General features: G+C 44.2%; 3 protein-coding genes and 1 non-coding gene across 4 annotated transcripts; 2 read left to right on the top strand and 2 right to left on the bottom strand.

Annotated features, from left to right (window-relative positions):
• The first annotated feature begins 5,142 nt into the window (after window positions 1–5,142).
• On the top strand, window positions 5,143–7,111 carry LOC120655155. The gene is made up of 2 exons (XM_039932884.1): window positions 5,143–5,479; window positions 6,822–7,111. Exons 1-2 carry the CDS (start codon window positions 5,143–5,145, stop codon window positions 7,109–7,111), a joined length of 627 nt encoding a protein of 208 aa, XP_039788818.1.
• Window positions 7,112–7,428: 317 nt separating this feature from the next.
• On the bottom strand, window positions 7,429–15,909 carry LOC120706664 (CCR4-NOT transcription complex subunit 9-like). The gene is made up of 10 exons (XM_039991354.1): window positions 15,554–15,909; window positions 14,637–14,787; window positions 12,191–12,262; window positions 11,850–11,939; window positions 11,629–11,671; window positions 11,027–11,133; window positions 9,474–9,569; window positions 8,530–8,720; window positions 8,129–8,198; window positions 7,429–8,005 (listed from the first exon to the last, which is right to left on the bottom strand). The coding sequence occupies exons 1-10, from the start codon at window positions 15,616–15,618 to the stop codon at window positions 7,859–7,861; spliced, it is 1,032 nt and encodes a 343-aa protein (XP_039847288.1). The 5' UTR covers window positions 15,619–15,909; the 3' UTR covers window positions 7,429–7,858.
• Window positions 15,910–18,540: 2,631 nt separating this feature from the next.
• Window positions 18,541–19,519, top strand: LOC120656970 (late embryogenesis abundant protein 47-like). Its single transcript, XM_039935213.1, has one exon. It carries the CDS (start codon window positions 18,673–18,675, stop codon window positions 19,381–19,383), a length of 711 nt encoding a protein of 236 aa, XP_039791147.1. The 5' UTR covers window positions 18,541–18,672; the 3' UTR covers window positions 19,384–19,519.
• Window positions 19,520–20,472: 953 nt separating this feature from the next.
• TRNAI-AAU lies at window positions 20,473–20,546 on the bottom strand. Its single transcript has one exon. It is a non-coding gene; the product is annotated as a tRNA-Ile (tRNA).
• Between the last annotated feature and the right edge of the window lie 2,141 nt (window positions 20,547–22,687).

Raw genomic sequence — 22,687 nt, 5'->3', positions numbered from 1 at the left:
AATCCCCCGCAGCACAACCGGAAGAAGTTCGGTCATAAGCACATGGCAGTCATGGGACTTGAGATTTGTAAATTTCTTCTCTGCCAAATTTAAGATTCCTTTTATATTGGATGAGTATCCAGATGGAACATTTATACTGCTCAAGCAGTCAAACATGGTTTCTTTCTCTTCCTTGCTAAGAGTATAGCTGGCAGGACTTAAGTATTGTCGTCCATTATCTCGCTGTTGTGGATGTAAGGCATCTCGTTCTTCCATACGTTGCAATTCTTGACGTGCTTCTACTGTATCTTTTGTCTTTCCGTACACTCCCAAGAATGCTATCAGGTTGACGCAAAAATTCTTCGTGAGGTGCATCACATCAATTGCATGACGAACATCTAAGACTTCCCAATATGGTAGCTCCCAAAATATAGATTTCTTCTTCCACATGGGCGCCATTCCGTTTTCATTCGGAACAGGTTGGCTACCAGATCCCTTTCCAAAAACAACTTCTAGATCTTTTACCATGTTGAAGACGTCTTTACCACTACGGTGCATCGGTTTTGTTCGGTGGTCCGCTTGGCCTTTGAAATGCTTGCCCTTCTTTCGTACCGCATGCCTGATGGGAAGAAACCGACGATGACCCATGTATACAACCTTCTTACAGTGAGTCAACCATATATTATCGGTATCATCTAAACAGTGTGTGCATGCTTTGTATCCCTTGTTCGAATGTCCTGACAAGTTACTAAGAGCAGGCCAGTCATTGATCGTTACGAACAGCAATGCTCGTAGGTTGAAGTTTTCCTGTTTGTATTCATCCCACATCCGTACACCTTCATCGCCCCAGAGCAATAAGAGTTCTTCGACCAATGGTCTTAGGTACACATCAATGTCATTTCCGGGCTGCTTTGGACCCGGGATAAGCACTGGCATCATGATGAACTTTCGTTTCATGCAGAGCCATGGTGGAAGATTGTACAGACAAAGAGTCACAGGCCAAGTGCTATGACCACTGCTCATCTCACCAAAAGGATTCATGCCATCCGTACTCAAACCGAACCTTATGTTTCTCGCATCCAAATCAAATTTAGGGTACGTTCTATCTATTTTTCTCCACTGCGACCCATCAGCGGGGTGTCTCAACATCGAGTCTTTCTTGCGTTCCTCTTTGTGCCATCGCATCAACTTAGCATTATCTTTATTTCTAAACAGACGCTTCAAACGTGGTATTATAGGCAAATACCACATGACCTTCGCAGGAACTCTCTTCCGGGGAGGCTCCCCCTCGACATCTCCAGGATCATCTTTTCTAATCTTGTAACGCAATGCACTGCATACGGGACATGCATCCAAATTCTCGTACTCGCCTCGGTAGAGGATGCAGTCGTTGGGGCATGCATGTATCTTTTGCACTTCCAGTCCCAAAGGGCAAACAAGTTGTTTGGCTTCATACGTTGTGGCAGGCAATTCATTGTCCTTAGGAAGCATTTTTTTAACAAGTTTGAGTAATTCACCAAATCCCTTGTCGGATACACCATTTGTCGCCTTCCATTGCAGCAACTCCAAGGTGGTGCCAAGTTTCTTAAATCCATTTTGACAATCTGGGTACAACAACTTATGGTGGTCCTCTAACAACTTCTGGAACTTCAACCTCTCCGTTTCACTCTCACAGTCTGCCTGCACATTGTGCAATGCTTGCCCCAGATCGTCGCTGGGATCATTTTCTGCTACATCTACTTCGGGCTCTTCCATGGGAATATCATCATCGAATGCACCGATTCCAGCATTCCCGGGAAAGTGGTCGTCAAAATCTTCTTCTTCATTGTCTTCCATGGTAACCCCCTGTTCTCCGTGCTTCGTCCAACAAACATACTTTTTCATGAAACCATTTGCGAAAATGTGGCTGTGTAGGATTCTTGAAGATGAGTAATCCTTGTTATTGTTGCAATGAACACACGGGCAGCACATAAAACCATTCTGCTTGTTTGCCTCAGCCACAGACAAAAAATAATGCAGGCCATCAATGAATTCTTTCGAACGTCGGTCAGCATTGTACATCCATTGCCGGTCCATCTGCATTTTAAATAAATCGATTTGAATTCTTTACACGTATCGAATAAATAAAATATATCAAACCTAAATTAAACTAAATGTAACATAACATGAATAATTAAAAGATATGCAATATCCATCATACATCTTGATTAATTAAAAGGGGTACTTAATCCATTACAGAACTTAACAAAGGAGTACTATACATGAAATTTAAAAATTCGGTCAACAACACATAGGTTTTCAACCGTCCTTGCGTTGGAACGCAGAATGTTCTAACGGATTTCTTGCTGGCGCAGAATAAGATGGCGGAGCTGAAACCTCCGAGTTTGGTGGTGACGAACCGTAACGCCACAATAAATCCTCAAGATCAAACGGAGGTTCCTCGCCCCTTGCCATGCATTCTCTATATTCTTTTTCCAAATAACGGAGCGCTGCCCTATGAAAAGCACTAGGTTTTTTGGACCGACGACCTACTCGAGTTGTGCCCTTCTCTCCAGAAGGACAACGATCACCCCCACCGGCGCCACTCCCTCCAGATGCTGAAGCCATATTTTACTGAAAAATACCTTTATTTTCCACAAAATTATAAATTCTTACCATTACAAAGCAAAAATTATTTACTATTACAATTACAATGATCAGATTAATAACTCTTGCAAATAACAATGAAATTATATAAAAAAGACGAAATGTATCATTAATCCTCAAGAAATCTCTAATTAATTGAAAGAAATCTCTATAACTTCTAATTACTTTGACACCCTTCAGTTCCAGGAGTACACTCTTTTCAATATCCAGAAACCCTCTAGAAGAAAAATAAACCTTTATTTCTGAAAATGTATATGTCAGTAACCTCAACCCTGCGGTGATGACACTGCCTTTCGGGGGGACACGGTGCGGTACAAGGATGTCACCAATCGGCTAGTCGCAGCACCAACATTTACGATTAATAGGCACAGCACTTGGCACAGGCAGCATGCTCGTTCATATGCTCTCAGTACAACAACGGCATGCTGACTGCGTCAAATGCTGTCTTCTTATCAATCGGAAGTGCTGGTGATGCGACCAACCGATTTGCGACGTCCTTATAGCGCATCGTGTATCCCTGAAAGGTAGTGCCATCACCGTTGGATGGAGATTAACGACGTATACTTGTTTCGAAATAAAGATTTTTTTAGCTTCTAGATGGTTTCAATGTGAGCCTGATTAAATACATCACTAGAGTGTCAAAATAATCCATTCATAATACAAAAAATTCTATAATATACTCATTTCATTAATTCATTCACGAATAAAAAAAATCAACTATCCACAATATGGTCATATATACAAGTACATCACATGAAGTATCTACACTCATTCTAAAAATTTCTACTATCCATATACTCATCTAAATCTAAAAGAAAATTACACCTACATATGCAATCTAGCTAGCTAAATGTCCAAGAAATGAGCTAGCTACACATTTTCTCTATTTCTAAAGTATGAAATGAGCTATACAAGCCAAGGAAGAAGAGAAAAACAAGCCCCAAACCTTTAGAGCAGATGGATGGACGGGGAATCAAAGATCTTCACAAATGTGGTGAAGAAATGAGCAAGAACTCCTCTATCCCGAGCCAAGAACAGCAAGAAAACAAGTGAGCTGAATGGCTCGGGCGGGGGGAGAGGGAAGGGGATAAGGGGCGCAAGGCCTTTTGTCCCGGTTGGAGGCACGAACCGGGACAAAAGGGGGGACTTTTGTCCCGGTTGGTGGTTCCAACCGGGACAAAAGGCTACGCAGGCCTTTTGTCCCGGTTGGTGTCTCCAACCGGGACAAAAGGCCCCCGTCCCCCCGCTGGCCCGGCTAGCCGTTGGACCCGGGACAAAAGCCACCTATTGTCCCGGGCCTAAAGGCTGCCGGGACAAATGGCCAGGAACAAATGCCTGTTTTGTAGTAGTGGTCCAAGAGCCTACCCCAACTTACTTGGGGAAAAAGCGTTGTTGTTGTTAGGTCTTACGCCGTGTTTTTTCTCTCTCCTCTCAGCATTCTAATAAGCATCAGCTGTGTTTGTGTTTCTCTTTCTCCAGTGTTACTCAGTTACTCCCATTTTTTTGTAAGGAGTACTAAAGTATAGGAGTATCCTTTTGTTGCATCAAAAAAAGTATATCCTTTTTTATCTCAATATATCCTTTTTTTAGTACAATATTATGGATCTTGACGTGAGCTTTCCTAGATAAAAAAGGAGCGAGCTACCGTATCTTTTCTAATTAGGGAATAAAGGGAACATATCAGGTGCAAACCAACCTCTTTGTGCAAACTGTGCACATGGAGAGTGGGAGGGCGCGATTTGCAAAAGTGTGATGAGGTGGGTGGTTAATTATAAAATTATCTAATTCCCCTATGCCCCTTGGATGTTGATCCGGTGGACCAGATTGAAGTTTGCACGGTTTGCACAAAGAGGTTGGTTTGCACCTGATATGTTCTCAAGGATAAAATCTGGCCTTCTATATCCACACTGTAGATATACAACCAAAGGTTATAAAGAGTTCTTAGACTCAAATCCTCACCAATGAGGAGCTCAAAAACACAAGAAGGAAAAATCTTAAGACAAAGAAAAAAAATTGAAGACTAAGCTTTGTTCTTCTTCTTCATTCATAATCAATCTTGCGCTGTCTTGATTCATCCTCAGTCCATTTCATCTTCATCTGCTTAGAAACTTGATGTCGGACTTAGAATACTTATCTTATGTCTTTCACACAACAGACTCCGCAATTGCTAATGAATGTCGAGTTAGAGGATTTTCAAGAAGACGCCTTCAAGAAGGACATGACGTCAATGATGCCGCCGTCGCTCATCTGACAAGCCGGAATAAAGTTTTCACCTACAAGATCCTTGACATTGCATCAAGCATCACAATCAATGCCTCAAGGGAGGAAAACAACACCTAATGGCACCGTCGTTGCTGACACCGGCATAAACTGTGAACCTGCTTCCCCAATTTTGATGGTTCAAATCCAAAACAGTGAAATTGCTTCCCCCAGGGCGATCCGGGCAGGTCCCCCCCCCCCGCCCTCCCAACCGCACCTGCCCCTGCCCGCCGCCGGAGCAACCGCGCGGCTGCAAGGATGGGGAGAGGGGCCTTCTTCCTCGCGGAGGCTCTTCCTCGCCAACACGGACGCTGCACCTCCTCGCCACCGTGGACCCCGCCCCTCCTCACCGCTGCGGCCGTCGCCCCTGCCATGCCCTCCTTCGCGGATCCAAGCCCGACGGCGTGTTCGGCGGCGGTGGCGAGCTTCTCCTTCTCCGGATCTGGGTGGGGCCCCCACTGCGCCGCCGTGTTCGTTGCCTCCTCCCCGGCGCTACTTCCGACGCCGGGGCCTCGCACCTGTCGTCGAGGCGCCGGCGACGTCGGGGGAACTTGGATCTACAACGAGGAAGGGGCTCCCGAGAAGGGGACAACAGGTAGTCGCGCTTCGTGCGCATGGTGTTGGGGTTTCTCGACTCCTTCGCCACCCGAGGTTCTGCCTTGCAGCTGCGGCGGTGGTCTGTAGGTGCCCAAGCTGGTGAGGCCGGCAGTGGTGAGATTTGTGGTGTTTCATGTTTGTGTGCTCAGGCAACTTTGGAGGGTTTGGGTGCCTGATGCTATGATACTCCTTTCGCGCTGTGAGGCGAAAAGTTGATAGATTTCTTGCAGTGGTGATCAATGTGGTCGTGCAAAAGCATTGGGCGAAAGCTTTATCAAGCTACCGTATCTATTCTTAGTTGGTGAAAAGTTTTAGGTTTTGGTGCTGTAGCATATTTCGTTGCTACTTAACAAATAATGTCCAATTATGGATTTATTAGACTTAAAAGATTCATCTCATGCTAATCAGTTAGGCTGTATAATTAGTTATTTTTTAACTACATTTAATACTCCATGCATGTGTTCAAAAATTTGATGTGACGAGTATGGTAGATTTTTTTTTGAACTAAATAGGACCTTAGTATTCTAAGAGCAACTCCAACAGATTGATCTTCTCCTTTCCCCTTTCCACTTTTTCTCAATATAGGGGATTGATGTTGAAAAAACTTACTCCAGCAGATTGATTTTCCATCTCCCTTTCCCCTTTATTTTTTCTAAATCCCTAATAATTTCTCTCCAATCCCCAATAGAAAAGGAAGACATCACATCTCCCTTTCCATATAAAAATGGGGAAAATCAATCTGCTGGAGCACTTCTTTTATATATATTAAAATTTATTAAAATTGAGAAAAGAGATTTTCCTATATGGTGAGAAAGGAGAAAGGAAAAGAATCAATGTGTTGAAGTTGCTCTAAGCTTACGAAGGGTTGAAGTCTCTGCTCCTGAGGCTGCTGGGTGCACCCGGAGAAGTTGCCCGTTGCCTTGCCCCGCGACTCAAAAAAAAAAAAGCGTTGTCATCGTTCCTGCACTCCCAGCAACCAGCATCCAGTACATGCAGTGTCACTGGCTCACTGCAGCCCAGGTTGCCGTGTCAAGCAGAGCTTGCAGGGTGCCAAACCTTGCCGCTCCCATCTTAGCCACGCCTACACGTGTCGGGGCAAGACGCCGGGGTGCGATATTATTGGTTGCCCTGCATTGAAGCTGTGCTGTGCCACACCTAGGCAGCGTGTCACACTGGTCGGCAGCAAGCATGAGCCGCGCTCAGCCTGGCCGCCCCGGCGACGACGGCGCCTGCAGGGAGCAGGAGGAACCGGTGGCTACGGAGAAGGTCACGGTCGGGCAGGCTCTGCAGGCGGCGGCGCTGAGCCCGGCCGGTGGACCGCGGCTACGCGTCGGCGGTAGAGGCCGCGGAGAAGAGCGCACCGGGGCTGAGCCGCGCCGTCCCCGGCGGCGTCGCGGCCGCGGCACGGCGGGCCGCGGCGGCGAACGAGCATGGGGCCGCCGTGGCGGTCAGGGACGTGCTGGGCGGCGCCGCGCCCGGGACGCCGGGCGACAGGGCGGCCACGTGGGTGGACGCCGAGAAGGTCGCGGCCGCCACGGGGAGGGGAGGCGGCGGGATGGGCGAGGTGGCCGACGCGCTGGCAGCGGCCGCGCAGATCAACGAGGGGTCCACGCTGCCTGTAGCTGACTAGCTGTAGTGCTGCGATGCAAAGACCTGCTAGTAGTTACCGCCTGTGGACTGAAATAAAACGGCAGTGAAATGTAAACAATGATCTTTGATCATCCTGTGAGTGAGGGCAGTAGCTCGTCGCGTAAGATAGCTGGGCGACGGTCGTTTATTGGCCGTTGGGTCAGGTTCAAGTCATCAACTGTTCAACTTTGTTGAGCTTTGAATAATAGATAGGGCCATGGGTATTTTGGGACATATACATGCAGTATTAAATACAGTTAAAAAATAACTCATTACGCAGTTTAATTGTAAATGACGAGACGAATCTTTTAAGTCTAATTAGTCCACAATTGGACATTAATTGCCATTAATTGCCAAATAACAACGAAAGTGCTACAGTATCAAAACCTAAAAAAAATAGGGAACTAAACAAGGCCCACTATAACAGTGCTATAACTACCTTAGAGAAGGCTACTGCTAAATCTTACATCTCGCTATTTCGAAAACTGATTTTGTTCAATTTTTGGTGTCCAAAAATTTTAATAATGCATAAAGCAGTACTACTGCAGGCACTGCAATGTTTGCAGCGCTTATTACTACAACGCCACACTGGACTGGCTCAATCCTTATTGAAACGGTAATAAACTCCAGCATAACGCTTTGTTCGAGAGCCATGCACGGTCTTCCACTAGCTGCAATTCGCTAGAAGATAATCGCATCGCTGTAGCCAATTTTGGATTGCAGCAACCAAATCTGTATACATAATACATCACGGCGTGTGACTTGGGCCTGCCGGAGCGGGTTCTCCATGTCTCCCGCCTGCCGCAGGACCTGGACCTGGATGAGGTGCTTCGCCGGCAGGACTAGCCAATTTATCCAACAATTTTTGGAGGACATGCTTTGCAACAGGGTCATCCTGTATTTGCAGTACGGAGATACAGACATACAGTTAGTATTCAGTTGCAACTGTCAATCTGGTGTAATTGGAGCAACTGTTGATAAGAGATCAAATAGGTAATGAATTGGAAGCAAAACTCACCCTAAGGCAGTTATCAAATGTTCCGTTTCTCAGAGCCTCAGGAAGGTGAGTTCGCAACCCAGCACATGCCCTGCAATCAAGAGGGGAAGAGATATACGTCATCATGTGGGAAGAAATGTGCATGCTATCTATTAAGTTGCTAATATGCAAGCGACAGCATATACTCCCTCTGTCCCTTATTAAACGTCATTTTGGATTTTGCTGACACAAGTTTGACTAGATTTATAAAAAATGCGTGCAACATTTGTATCTCCAAATAAATTTGTTAGAAAACTAGATTTAAAGATCTATCTAATGATATCAATTATGTATCATAAATATTAATATTATTTTATATAAAATTAATCGAAATCATTTCTCGGGAAGCGAAAAAGACAGTTATTTAGCGACGGAGGGAGTACCTGGGATCATCCGTCAGCCTGATGTAGCAGTGGATAACGTGCTTCAGCAACCTGGTGGAGGGCTGTTCAGCTAATGCAACCACCATGTTTGCTAAAACATTGGCTACCTCAAAGAAACATTCCGGGGTGGCACATATATGCTGTAGCCCCACTTCATCTAGCATAATCTTGTGGACAATGAAAGTGGCCACCTGCATATGCATCTGGCTTATTAGTGAATCAAAGCAATGGTTATTAAATTAGTAGTGTAAATGCCCATTGGCCAAGCCTTGCTGATGGGGCTTACTACTGGATCTACTTCATTCCACCCCCAAAGGGAGACCTAGGCTTATCTACTCAACTACTTGTGGTTTATGCAGGTGAGATGTCACAAAGAGGTTCGCAACATTTATGAGTCCACTCCTACTCTTCTCCTCAACCTCATTGAAGAGAAATATACATAACACCGATGACATGTATATTTGCTACTGAAATTAGCAGCAGAAGATAGTTTCAGAAGTTTCTTTCATAACTCCCATTTTGTGCTTAGAAGTTGTAAGTTAATTTTAGGGGTATCTGAGAGAAACATAGCCTGGGTCAATGATCGTGATGGCGATTGATGACCTTATTGGCTACATCCTAGAACATAGAGCGACCAGTAGTCTGCCTCACATAGACAAGATGTAAAGTTGCAAACTATAAGACATATCGAAAGAGACTAGCTTGCCATATCATGCCACATAGGCTACTAAAGATCTGGATAGCATGCGGCTGATAACAAAAAGACAGTAGATGACCAATCATCCCAATTAAAAAATCCTTAATTATGTATAGCGTGCCAAAAACTACATGACCCATAGCATGCCAAAATCCACAAAAACTTCAGAATGCCAAGCGTGCTAAAGAATATGATACAATAGCATGATGTGACATGGATGAGCAAATGCAAAAGATGAATAACATACTGTTTTTGAAAGCTCACTGCCTGTCCCCATGATTCGCAAGCACAGAGGAATGACCTCTTTTTTCAGCAGGAATTTGACAACTTCAGTATCATCTACCTGCATGAATCACAAGACAGGGAAGTTTCTTTCTCATCCGCAGAAATAGTATCTGTTGAAAACAAAAGATGGATCTTGGAAATTAATTTATTGTTTTTACGGTAACAAGTCCTGTTTTACCAGTAGGTATTGAACATGAGGAATGTTCCCAAATCCATAAGCATTCTAACATATGGGCCATGTTGCCATGTGTACCTTCTGAATATCACAATTTACACAGCATTTCTTCGGAGCAACAAAGAGACTGTAGATACAGGGTATTTTTTTTTACAGTTTTGCTCATCTTTGTATACTTTTGCAGATGAGCATAATTTAGCATCTACATTTTTTTTCTAGGATTTTGGATTATTCCACATCTGAACAAAATGGAAGCATTCATTGCTATAGTAGTAGAACTGCTTTTTGCCATGAGTCATTCAATAATAAAATTTAGGCACAATTGGTTCTACAGCACTGCAAAAATATGAAATTGCTAGAACACTAAAATTGATCATCCTTTGATGGACTCAAAATTAAAATTATTTGCTAGAGTGCAGTAATAAAATATTAATTATTATGAAATATAGGATAGTCATGTTTTCAAAAGGCAGAAGACTTTGTTGGTGTTGAAGAGGCATAAAAGGTCTCATTTTCGAATTGTTTGGAATTAATCTGGATGCCCAAACTGAACACTACTAATATCACCAGGAATGGCTCTAGTGCAACTGCCCAAGGACCTAAATGACACACTTTAACAAGTTTATGGACCCTTATATGCAGTTTCTAAGTTCACGGACCTAGATGACACTCTACAACAAGTTTAAAGACTGCCAGTGTATTTTACTCTATACTCTTTTCAATGCTTGATTTTTCAATGCCTAGATAAACAGCTCCATAATCGTAGCACCGAACCTTCAATTACTAAATTCATGTTTCATAGTTTGCTGAGTTATCCAGTTTTCTGGCATTGCATTATAGAATGGGTAGAGGTGGTTGAGATGCTAATGAATGAAAAATCAAAACTAATCTTGTGGTGAAAGGTTTATATTGGCACTGAAACATTACCATCTGATTTCCCGGTAAACTAGATGGGTTCAGATGTCCAGTACATTATGCTCAAAACATTACAAATCATTCAAGAAATTGAGCAAAGGGGACATTAAATATTTACAGTAAGCCTGATTTCAAAATTTAAATAGTTATCTTTTAATTCCACAGAGAACAAAGATGCGTCTCAATTTCATAGAGTTTTACAATAAACCTGTTTTTTAAAGTTAATAGTTAGCTTCTAATTCCAGAGAGAACAAAGATGCGTCTAAATTCATAGCCAGCCAAAGAAGCTGAATATGAACATGAAACGTGAATCTTAATTGATGATTGCACAGCATGTTGAGTGAAGCAGATCCAGATTATTTACTTCCTTAATGAGGCATTGTGATTAATCTTCTCATATGTGTATAACCACAACAATAAATTACCTTAGCAAGAGCACCGAGAACACCAAGGCTAGTAAGACGCAGGTACTCAAAAGATTTGGCCTCGCTGGTAGTGTTCAAGATTGGGAACAAGTACGAGGGAATTTCAGCTGCAAAAACAAAGGATGAAAGGACAGGACAAAGTGAGAAATTAATATCAAGATCCAGAAATTACAAAGTTTTACAAGTACTAAACATGTAGAAAAAATATATCCATAGACCATAGTACTCCCTCCACCCAGCAATATAATGTATAGTAAGATTTGAAAAGGTCAAGCTTTTGCGAATTTAACCAACAGTTGGTCATATGCATGTTTATTGCAGAAAAGTTGCATCAATACATTCGTATGCAAATTAGATTTAGGATGACGTTTATTTTGTACAATTGGCAATATATTGCAATACATTATCAATGGATAGAAAGAGTACTTCAAAATTTTACTATAGCAAGTTAGACATAAACCAAATGTATAATTTTCAAGTGTCAACAGCTACATAATAGTGTCCCTGTAACAAAACCTTGAGAGAACATAGGATGGCTAACAAAGCCCGCCTTCAATGCATTACAGCTTTGACATAAAGAGTCATGCTCTTGTAGTCAGTACCTTCTAAAAAGGGGGTCCTGGTCTCAGGGTGTGCTGCAACAGTCTGCAACAATTTTTGGCAGGTGTGAACAAAACATATGATACAAAATGCAATGCTGGAAGCTTAAAATGATCAGCAACAAACAGAAGAAAAATCCACTATGCTGGACAGTATGTCATGGGATGGTTGCAATCAGCAGACAACTTTCTGTTATTACCCCCATTTTACCCTAAAACCATACCTGAAGAAGTGCAAGTGCATTGCAGGCTCGGTTCGCTGCACTTGCTGATAATGTTGGGGGTGAAAGTGCAGGGTAGATTGACACAATTTCCTATGTTTCCAAGTAGACAAACATACAAAGTGAGACCAAAAGGCTGACTGACAGTTCAATAGAATATTTATTTGAAGTTCAAGAACATATATTAACAAAACTGACAGCCATGAACTCAAGGATTGGATCAACAATGACTGCCCTAATAGACCAATCATAATTACATAAAATGACAGAGTAGGCTCAAAGCTCCTATTCAAGCTTGCTCATACTATAAGTAAGCAAAGAAGAGGGCAAGGGTTAGTGCATACCTGGAGCAGTGCAGCTATTGTGCCAAAAGAGTACCACAGCAGTGGAGCCAAATTATTAAGCGTCTCCCTTTTCTGAAAATAGTTGCAAAAAGAACATTATATACCAAATTTGTTGCTTTCATCAATGATGCGGAATGTTAATGACTGAACATGCTTCAACCATCATTAGGGCAATCAGCATGTCAATACACACGTATAGGGCAATAATAGTTTGCTTGACAAATAGGCAGCTCAAATACAGAACTGGAGTGCTAACAAACAGTAAAAGGACTACTGTACCTCATACAAATGGATGGGCAATACAACAACAACATAGCCTTTAAATGGATGGGCAATCAGCAATCAAATTTATAATTAGTTATAAAGGCATTTCATAATAAACATGCCCGGTCTGCAAACAAACTCTTAAATGCAACTGAAAAGTTGTCCAGTAGATGAGATGGGTCCCCAGTAGTTCAAAATTTGCTATCATTATTATTTGCAATAAGCTACAACAGACACCATCTGAACAAACTTACAAACACAGCAACTCTTTTCAAAAGTACAGATACACCTTACCATACATAAATATCCTTCAACCACTATGTTTGAACATAGCAACTCGCTCTGCTACTTCTTAGATAAACAAACAAATAAAAGATGAGCACTTTTTCAGCCCAATAAAACATAGTATAAGATACTATACCAGAAGACAATTTACAGAGATCAAATGGGCACAGTTGTTGAATCAAGATGTATCAGATATCATTGATACGAAACTTAAAAAATTAGTGTGAATTCAGCAATCCACCTTTGATAAACTCAAAACTAGATCTAAACCAAATCTCCTGAAGTGCTACATGCACCAGAACTCCAACTACGAAACAAAATTAAAACGCCGCACATAACAATCCCTAAATTCCCGCAATTCCCAAATGGAGAAACAGAAACAATTAATAGATGGATCTAAATCGCACAATATAATCTTGGATCCTCATGTTAAAATCCGCAAGAGGTCGAACAGTACAACCTTTGCGCGCCAAGAATCGATGGCAAAGAAATGCTGTTAGATTGCCTCAGCACCCATCATTAAAAATGAACCATCCTAATCCCAGAAAGCCACATAGCACCACAAGATGCAGAATTTCACCAAAAAGTCTTCCAGGCAAGAATCCTCTCCAGAGATAAATAAAAAGGCTAAAACTTTCATCACGGGGATGTATAATCTACAGATAAGCAAAGGCGCAAGAGGGACCTTGGAGAGCTCAACGAGGGCATTTCCACGCAACTCATGGTTGCAGAGATTGAGCACAAGCTGCTCCTCCAGCGTCATCTTAGTGTCCACAACCTGCGCCATGAGTTGCAGTCTCTACTGCCTCTTGCCACTTGGGGAGACAGAGGCAAGGCTTTGGGGAGGAGCGGGTTGTGTACAAGGAAGATGGCCGATTTTCCGTTTCAAATAGGCGCAGAAAATAAAAGAAGGCTACAATTGTTGGTCTCGCCGTTCTATTTAAAGACCCTTCTACCCTTTTCCTTTCTTCCTATCAGGTAAAACATAAATGCATCCTTATATTTATCCTTCACTTTTGGGTTTGTTTCTTTAAAAGGTTTTGTATGTTTGTTTCTCTGTGCACAGCCTTTTTGGATTGCATAGTGTTTTGGGTATTTAGGATTGTCTTTGGTTTAAGAAATAGGCAGAACGAAATCTGTCTCTATGATTTTGGATGCAATCAAGTTTGCACTATGATATTGTCTTTACTGCAGTAGAACATCACATTACCTTTTGCCTTATCCCTAGAAGCTACTAAATACAAAATGCTTCGCGTTACATGCTATAATTGAAAGGGAATGGTGTTTACCTTGTCAAATCAAAGGAAAGAGGAGAATGATACAATAGCAATGTGTATCATCAAAATATAAGTTTAAAAAATGGATTTGATATGTTTTATGATCAATAAGTAACACCAGATTACATGTGGAGAAGAAAGGTAGTGCTAATGGAGAAATTGCTAGTTTGTTAGGGATGCACAAATTAAATTGGTCAGCGATGGGGAAAAGTTTAATCTATATCCAGAAGAACTTTCTATAATTCCAAATGTTAAGATATTAGAAATAAACAGGTGCTTATGGGTTAACACAATAGTATTTATAGCAGAGTTAGAGAATCAAGTCTTTACCCAAAAAAAAAGGAGGAAAAAACAACTAGATCTATGCATTTTACAATCATTCAGTAAGCATGTCTACCTCACGATTTCATAATTATGTTAAGTGTCCAAGCATTAATATTATCAAATGAGTTGATCACTTAATACTTAATCAAAAAAGAAAGATAGAGAATTACATCTCGATTTATAATATAATAAAAATATTAGAAAAACCCCAGCAAAATTATGAAAAACCTCATCAAAATTATGCCAAATGAATAGGAGGGGATGGAATAGACAATATAGAGAAGAAACAAAATTACCTTAGGTAACATGGAAAGGGCATACGCTTTGTTTTCTGGATCTAACAGATCAAGGAGAAGAGAATCAACAATTTCCGGGTCTTTGGGATTAGGAACCTCGGATGTTGACATTTTCAAGTGAGAAAACATATTAAGCAATCCTACATTTCTCCTACAATTATGAAATGCAGCATCAATGGGTGATGGCTTTTATACAGCTGTGGCAATAGATGCTGTGCACGAAATAAGCACCAGAGAACTTCACGTGTTTTCTCAATGGAATCCAAAACGGCCTATGGACACTAGCAACCCCAGTGCTTTTATCTCGGTCGACTTCCACTTTTATGAGCTGTACACACATTGTATTAGCTGTAAAGAAAACCAAAACGCCAAAATCTCGCAAAAGGGTGCCCTGCAATCTAAACCTCGCCCACCGTATTCAGCCAATCAGCCATGAGTCATTCACAGGATAAGTATCAAGCTTACCTGTCTTTTACATGTCATACCTCTGTCATTACGTGTGGACAACGAGCTGGCGTCATATATGGCCGTTTGCTTATTGTTCATAACTCCATACCATAATACCATACGCAAGCAACAGCAACAGCAACAGCCTAAGTTGTTGGTAATGTTCACACCCACATTTCGAGCTGGCAGCAATTTTACCCGATTACAGCTCAACGATTCTCCCCTCATATTGTCTAAATTGCTCACGAATCACAGCAGATGCCAGGGTGTGGATTTACGTGAGGTGGTTGGTTAGCCATGCGTTTCCAGAAAAATAAATTCTGAAATGCTGCTGAAACAGCTGGAACATCGCAGACTAGTATCCGTTGATCGAAGACGAATACGCATGTTGAAAATGTGAAGACATTGGGTGAAATATCGACGGATGATTTGGTAATCTTGCCTCGCCCACAGCAGAGAGATTTAATTACCTAAAATGGAGCCTCCCCGCCGAGAGGTGACAAGCCCAGGCGCACGAGGCGCGGGGGCTCCTCATCCTCCCCGCCCGCTCCGGATCGAGCCGCTCGATGCCGCCGCGTCACTCGACCCTCCGCATCGCGTGACTTGCGCTCCCCGAAACAGACGAGGCCGCCGCCGCCGCACGCCAACGCAGCGCTCCTCCGCTGGGCTTTCGGCTCACCGAATCGACAGTCGCTGCCGCAAGACGAGGCCCCGCCCGAACGCCGCATTCCCGCTGTGGCGCTGTCGCCGCTCGCCGTTCTTCTCGTCTTCCGTGTCGACGGGAGGGAGGGGGGATTTCACATTCTGCTGACACGAGCGCACCAGGAACCCAACCCTTCCCTCGATGACACGTGGGTCCACATTTTCTTCACTCTCATGTGGGGTTCTGGTGTGATTTTTTTTTCAAACACGGTACCAACGTAAACATTCACAAACGACCACACACTCATCATTTTGAATACATGCATACAACTGTATCTCAATAAGCACCTCCAAGACACTAAACCGGCAAATTTTTAAGAATAACCAAGTAATGCACTGAAACCTACTATCGACAGGCACATCGACTACTACTGAAAAATTAATGACGATTAAATTCTAAAATAAATTTAAAAAAATACGAACACTAATGCCGAGTTGAGAACTCCAACTCTGGTGAGCAGGTTCCAAAAAAAAAACTTACCAGCTGAGCGGACATCCTCAACGACACGAGTTGTGTCCAGGGCACGACCGCACGGAGTGACAAGTCCGCTAAGGTCCTGTTTAGATCTATAAAATTTATACTAAAAAATATCACATCAAATATTTAGACACATACATGAAGTATTAAATAAAATTTATTTATAAAATTTTTTGTACAGATGAGTTGTAAATCGCGAGACGAATCTAATGAGTCTACTTAATCCATGATTTGCAACAGTGATGCTACAGTAACCATCCACTAATCATGAATTAATTAGACTCATTAGATTCAACTCGTGATTTACAATCCGTACAAAAAGTTTTACAAATAAATTTTATTTAGTACTCTGAAATATTAAGATTTCGTTTCAAAACTTTTACACCTAAGCCGGCGTGCAAGGCCATGGTGGTGCATACTAATCGCTCGCGCTATAAAAAAAACAGGAGCTATCACCTGAAGCACCTCAAATTCGGTTCAAAATGGTCTAGTACCTCCGTTTTCTCTTTCTTCTTCCTCAAACTCCCGATGCTCGCCGAGCTCCTTATTACAGTTAGGTTATATATATTTCGGGTTTCGAGATCGGAAGGATTTTCGACTGCGAGATCAGATTGTACAGAGAAGACTGGACGGTGGCAATCAGCAATGGTGATGGATTGTGGGTGGAGCGGTGGTGCTGCAGCCGGTGGCAAATTTTGGCGAAGAGGAGGATGGGCTGTGGCCTTCTTTTATTTTTATATTTTTTAAAAACGTTTTTTATATAAATATATTTTTGATTTCACAATTTACAGTTTTATACCCCTACCGCCCGTCTGCGGGGCGGCCGGCCCCCTGCCGCCCCTCTGTGGGGTGGTAGGTATCTATATGTAATTAAAATTTGAGTGCTATCGCATGGAGGCCCCTACCTCCCGGTGGAGGGGCGGTAGGCAGGCCGACCGTCCGGCAGGGGGCGGCAGCCTCCCCCCAATATAAAAGCTGAGGTCCCCCTGCATTTGCAGCAAACAACATCCATAGAGGGAAAAAGGAGAGACGTGGGCTGTGCGGGGCGAGAAAGACGAGTTAGTGGGCCGTTTGTTCATGGGCTGTGATTTTTAGATGATCGAGGTTGATTCTGTCGCCTTCGGTGCAGCCTAGACCTTGTCTGTTTTCGGAAAAAAAATTTAATTCCCTGTCACGTTAATTTTTTTTTCACTATTTTGAAGTATTAAATAAAATTTATTTTTAAATTTTTTGATAGTCGAGTGATAATTCGCGAGATGAATCTAATAAGCCTAATTAATTCATAATTTGCTAAAGTGATGCTACAGTAACCATCCGCTAATCATAGAATATATCTTATTATATTCATCTCGTAATTTAGCCAGTTAGTTTTATAATTAATATTTATTTAATACTTTTAAATACTAATTTTTTTTATTTGACATGGACTAAAATTTAACCCCTGAAACCAAACAATCTTCTAGACGCTTCTGTTTCTGCAATCCAAAGGATCCTAGGAGATCAGATCAGCTCCTCCTCGAGGCTCCTTCCATTTTTTTTCAACAGAAATTTGCTTCGCCAATTTCCACTGTAAGCTGTGATCGCGGATGAATCGATCGTTTGTTCGTTCCATCAGCCGGCCGGTGTTTGCTATCACCCGCGACAAATTTTGTTGCGTTTGTAGCAAGCAGTAAGTTTCCATTTCCAAAACGATAAGTAGTAGTACATTTCAGCAAAAACTACTAGTATTCACTTCATTCTAAAATACAGATTGTTTTAGCTTATTGACATTTATAGGATTTGTTATATGTACATAGATACAATACAATTAAAGTGCACAGTAAAATTTATAAATCTAGAAAAAAATCAAAGTAACCTTAATAATTTTGGAGCTCATCTTGTCAATTTTCTTCAGTTATTTTCCGCTTCTGGGCCCGTGCAACGCACCTTCACATCAGTGCGCTTCTTTTTCACGCAAACCATGAAGCCTTTTGTGCCACACACTGCTGCCGCCATGCGCGGAGCCCTGATATGCCTCTGCCGTTTAAACGTTGCAGCGTGTACGGCGTACCTATCTCGAGCCCCGATGCAACCGGTTGCAGGTGTCATGGCGACCGAGCGCATCGTGTCATGCCGACCCACAAAAGAGCGGCAAACCCAGGCCACGCCCGCACCCTCGTTCCAGGCGCCGCCCAGACGTGTCACCGCACCAAGTGAACGTGTAGCAGCGACCCATGCGCCAACACCAATCGGCGGCACCAAGAATTTATAGATGCATCTCGATCTGGGCCTTTGCTTGGGAGCTGCTAGTAGTATAGCATAGCCGATCGAACCAACCGCGCTCTTGTTCTGCTTCTGCGCTGGTGTGTGTGTGTGTGTGTGTCTAGCTAACGCGTTCGAGTCCACACAGCTGATCGATCGGCAGCTAGCATGAGCCAGCAACAGCCCGTCCGCGCCGGCGACGTGTACCCGGCGTCCGCCGACCGCCACCAGGCGCGCCGCGACCGGGACCGGGTCGTCGGGCAAGGCCACCAGCAGGATGAGCAGCGCGGCCGTGACGGCGGCGGCCTGCAGGCCACCGAGACCGACCTCCCCGGCGGCAAGCGCATGGTCACCGCCAGCGCCGGCGGCCAGGTACGTTGCTATTGCGTACTCTCTTTATTCGGTCCTTGGAACACGGAACGCCACGCTCTCTTTTCGCAGGTGATGGCGCAGTTCACCGGGCCGGTGGCGGACCGGAACGTCGCGGACGCCACGGACGCGGTCACCGTGGGCGAGGCCCTCGAGGCGGCGGCGCAGACGTCTGCGGGCGGCAGGCCGGTGGGCCCCACCGACACGGCGGCGGTGCAGGCCGCGGAGATGCGCGCGGCGGGGCGGGGCGGCAACGTGCCCGGCGGCGTGGCGGCCGCGGCGCAGCGGGCCGCGGAGGCGAACGCGGCGAGGGGCGGCCGCCGCGGCGCGGGGGCGGTGACGCTCGGGGACGTGGTGGGCGGCGCCGCGGAGGCGCTGCCGGCCAACAAGGTGGCCACGAGGCAGGACGCCGAGAGGGTGGCGGCCGCCGCGGCGCGCAACGAGGGGAGGGCGGGCGCCGGCGTCGTCGAGGCCGTGACGGCGGCCGCGGACAGGAACGAGAGCGGATGATGTAATCGCGCACGTGCTATGTACACCTCTCTATAATATTGTCGCGGGTCACGACAGGCCGCTAGCCAGGAGGCTACCTCGACCTCGAGCTAGTACGTGCGTTTCTTGAATAAAATCGAGCATCATCATCCAAAATGGAAAAAATTATACCATGTGAGATTTAATAGGGGTTGTTCGGTTGATTTAAAAGCCGGCTGATTTCGGCTGATTTAATAGTACCATATGAGAAGAAATAAGCCAAAACAAGCCGAAATAAGCCGGAAAAAAAGCAGCCGAAAACGTGGCAATCGAAGTGTCTCCTAGGCCATGCCCGAGTGAAGAAGGGCGTGCCATGCCAATGACTACGTTTGGGTGCCCTTTTCCGCCGGCCGTGATGGTGACGGCCGAGATGAAAATCTGCCGGTGACGATGAGCAATCACGCAGCGCTCCCACCTTCTCGCTCTCCATCTCATCGCATTACCGGTGACGGTGAGCACTGAGCGCCGCAGCACGCCTGCGGTGGCACCGGCAGTCTGGCAGGCTGGCGGGGGCTCCTATATAACTTGTCCTATATAATTTGTGGAAGATGTATAAACTATCTATATATAAAGTCTATTAGACTAAAATTAGTTTCAAAATTTTGAAAAAATAGTTCAACATTTCAAAATAGTAAATTCAACATTTTTACATACTATTTCAACATCTCAAAAAATAGATTCAACAAACTAAAATCTAGATTAATATTTTTTTTCAATCTATCTTCTTCTCCGGCGTCGGCGCGGAGAGGGGCGGCCGCGCGCGGCGCAGCAAAAAGCACAGCAGCAATGGCATGCAGCGCAGGGGCGGCGGCAGCAGCGCGGCAGTTGCAGCGGCGGCGGCGGCGGCGCACGGGAGGAAGGAGGAAGAAGGTTAGAGTTGGGTAGATCTAACAAACGAGATAGTCTGTACGAATCTCAAACACTGAAAGGTGGAGAAGAAAAAATCTTCCGAAAGATGGCCGGCAGTGGAACGTGGTTCTCAGGAACCGAACTGGACTTGTCTGGCGCAGTTGTCTGGGCCAAGCCCAGAAAATAAAATGAAGGTATAAAGAAAAAAAAATTAAAAACAAGTGGCCCATGCAGGTCTCGAACCTGCGACCTTCGCGTTATTAGCACGACGCTCTAACCAACTGAGCTAATAGTCCTGTTGTTGGCTTCCATATTGATATTGGTAAAAGCAAATGACGTAGAGCCCCTTGTGAGTCCATTGTCCATACCGGAACGGCGATTTAGTCCTGCATGAAAAACCTTTATAGCGCTAGCCTTCTCTAAGAAAGAACATGTTATGTCCTGTCACACCAGGTCCGATGGTGTGGGCCTGTAACGACCCTTGTCATTACACTTATAAATAGTGTGCCGCATACTAGCGTTCCTCGCTAGGTGCAAGCCGAACCGTTGGGTCTCTTCACATTTACACAATGGTAGAGATGTGCTCTCTTCTGGTAAACTCGCTTTATTAATTGGAACGGATGGAAAGATGTGCTCTCTTCTGGTAAACTCGCTTTATTATTTTCTTTAATTCGGCCACAAAGGGCCCCTGCCACGCGCGGCCGTCATCGGGAGGGGCCGTACGCTGGGACTGGGAGGAATAATCGGCGCCACCGGCTCCGCTCACGAGCTTGTCTGCGATAGTTTCTGGAGAAAGAAAATGGGCTGTGGGAGAAGATGAGGCAGTAGGGGCAAATTAGTCATTTCACGTGGCTCTTCAATTAAATCGGATAGAACAATGCATGTAGTGTCTTGCGGCAAATGTAACCATTTATTAGCGTCTCTCAGCGGTGACAACTTTTTTTAATGGTTCATAGCGAAGGTCACCTTTTAACGGTGTAGTTCTGGGGCAAATTTTGCCATAGGTATCTAGCTTTGCTTAAAAAATGAGTTACGATTTTGTAACGGGCGAGTACGTAGCAGCCTACTACAGTCCTACCACGCGAAAGCATATTATTTGAACGGTGAAGAAACAAACAAAACAAAAAGTTTGTGCTTGAACTGAAGGCGTGGAACCTTCGACCTGGGCAAGCTTTCCGCGTACGCACCGTGTGCACCCGCGCGTACCTGCACCCGCAAGGTCCCGATAGAGCGGGATCCGAGCGCTAGCTCGGGCGGCTTGTGCCTCCGCATGCGGAGCAGCCGGTCACGGTTCGAGCGCTGCTCGGCCGTGATTTCCACCGGGAACAGTAGCTTCCCTAAATATCGTCTGCAGCCTCTCACGCGCGTGGAGCCATAGAGGGAGAACGACGTGCCCGTCGTCTACGGCACCATGGATGGTTCCGGTGATCTCTTCAAGGACGCGGTCCAGTCTGAGTATAGTTGTAGGTTTGTTTGAGTACTCGTAGTGTGTGGGGTGTGTGCGTGCGTGAGGTGTGTGTAGTAGTACTTGAACAGATACTACAGCTGTACCCAGTTGAGAGGCAGTCAAAAAAAAAAGTCCCGATAGAGCCCACCCCCCGGATCTGCTACTGTTCGGCGTGCGCGCCCCCCGCCGTGTTGTGAGGATCGGCTGGTTCGTGTCTGGTAGTCTGGTGAGTCGTCGCCCCAGGTCAAGTCGTCCAGGTCCCGGTCTAATTTATCCTAGAGCCATGCATCTTGAAAAGAAATTAATCCCGTATCCATCACTTGTTTTCGCACAGTTGCGAGATAGAGCATCACCAGCAGATCACTCATTTCTCGTACCTACTCTTTCTGTTTTTATTTACGTGTAGTATTAGATTTGTTCTAAGTCAAATTTAGTAAACTTTGACCAAACTTATAGAAAAAAATAACAAAGTTTACAATACAAAATTTGTTTCCTTAAATCCACCATGAAATATACGTTGATAGTGCATATATTGAATAGTATAGTTATTATTATATTTTTCTATAGACTTGATCAAAGTTAGCTAAATTTGACTTAGAACAAACCTAATACGACATGTTAATAAAAACGGAGCGAGTATATATTTTCTCTCTCTATCACCAATAATATTTTTTTATATTTTTGATAGCCACAGTTGTAACAGATTATTCAAAAGGCAGGATAGAGGAAGAAATTCCTCTGCATTTGAGTAAGACGAGGTGTATTTTTATAATCACCAAAAATATTTTGGTATTAGGGGTGGAATTATTAATCTTGAAGCATCTCTCATCATAAAAAGACAGTTTTTTTAATATTAGAAAGAGGGATGAATAATGTGGTGGAGATGCTAACCTCATAGCCCCCCCCCCCCCCCCCCAAAAAAAACCTCATCAATCACGTCCCTTATCTCCCACACGTGGCCATCGCTGGTGACTTGAGTTCAAGCTGCGA

The sequence above is a fragment of the Panicum virgatum genome, chromosome 1K, assembly GCF_016808335.1.
Source record: "Panicum virgatum strain AP13 chromosome 1K, P.virgatum_v5, whole genome shotgun sequence".
NCBI lineage: Eukaryota > Viridiplantae > Streptophyta > Magnoliopsida > Poales > Poaceae > Panicum > Panicum virgatum.
The sequence above is the reverse complement of the archived record's forward strand: the minus strand, read 5'-3'. Positions and strand labels throughout refer to the sequence as shown.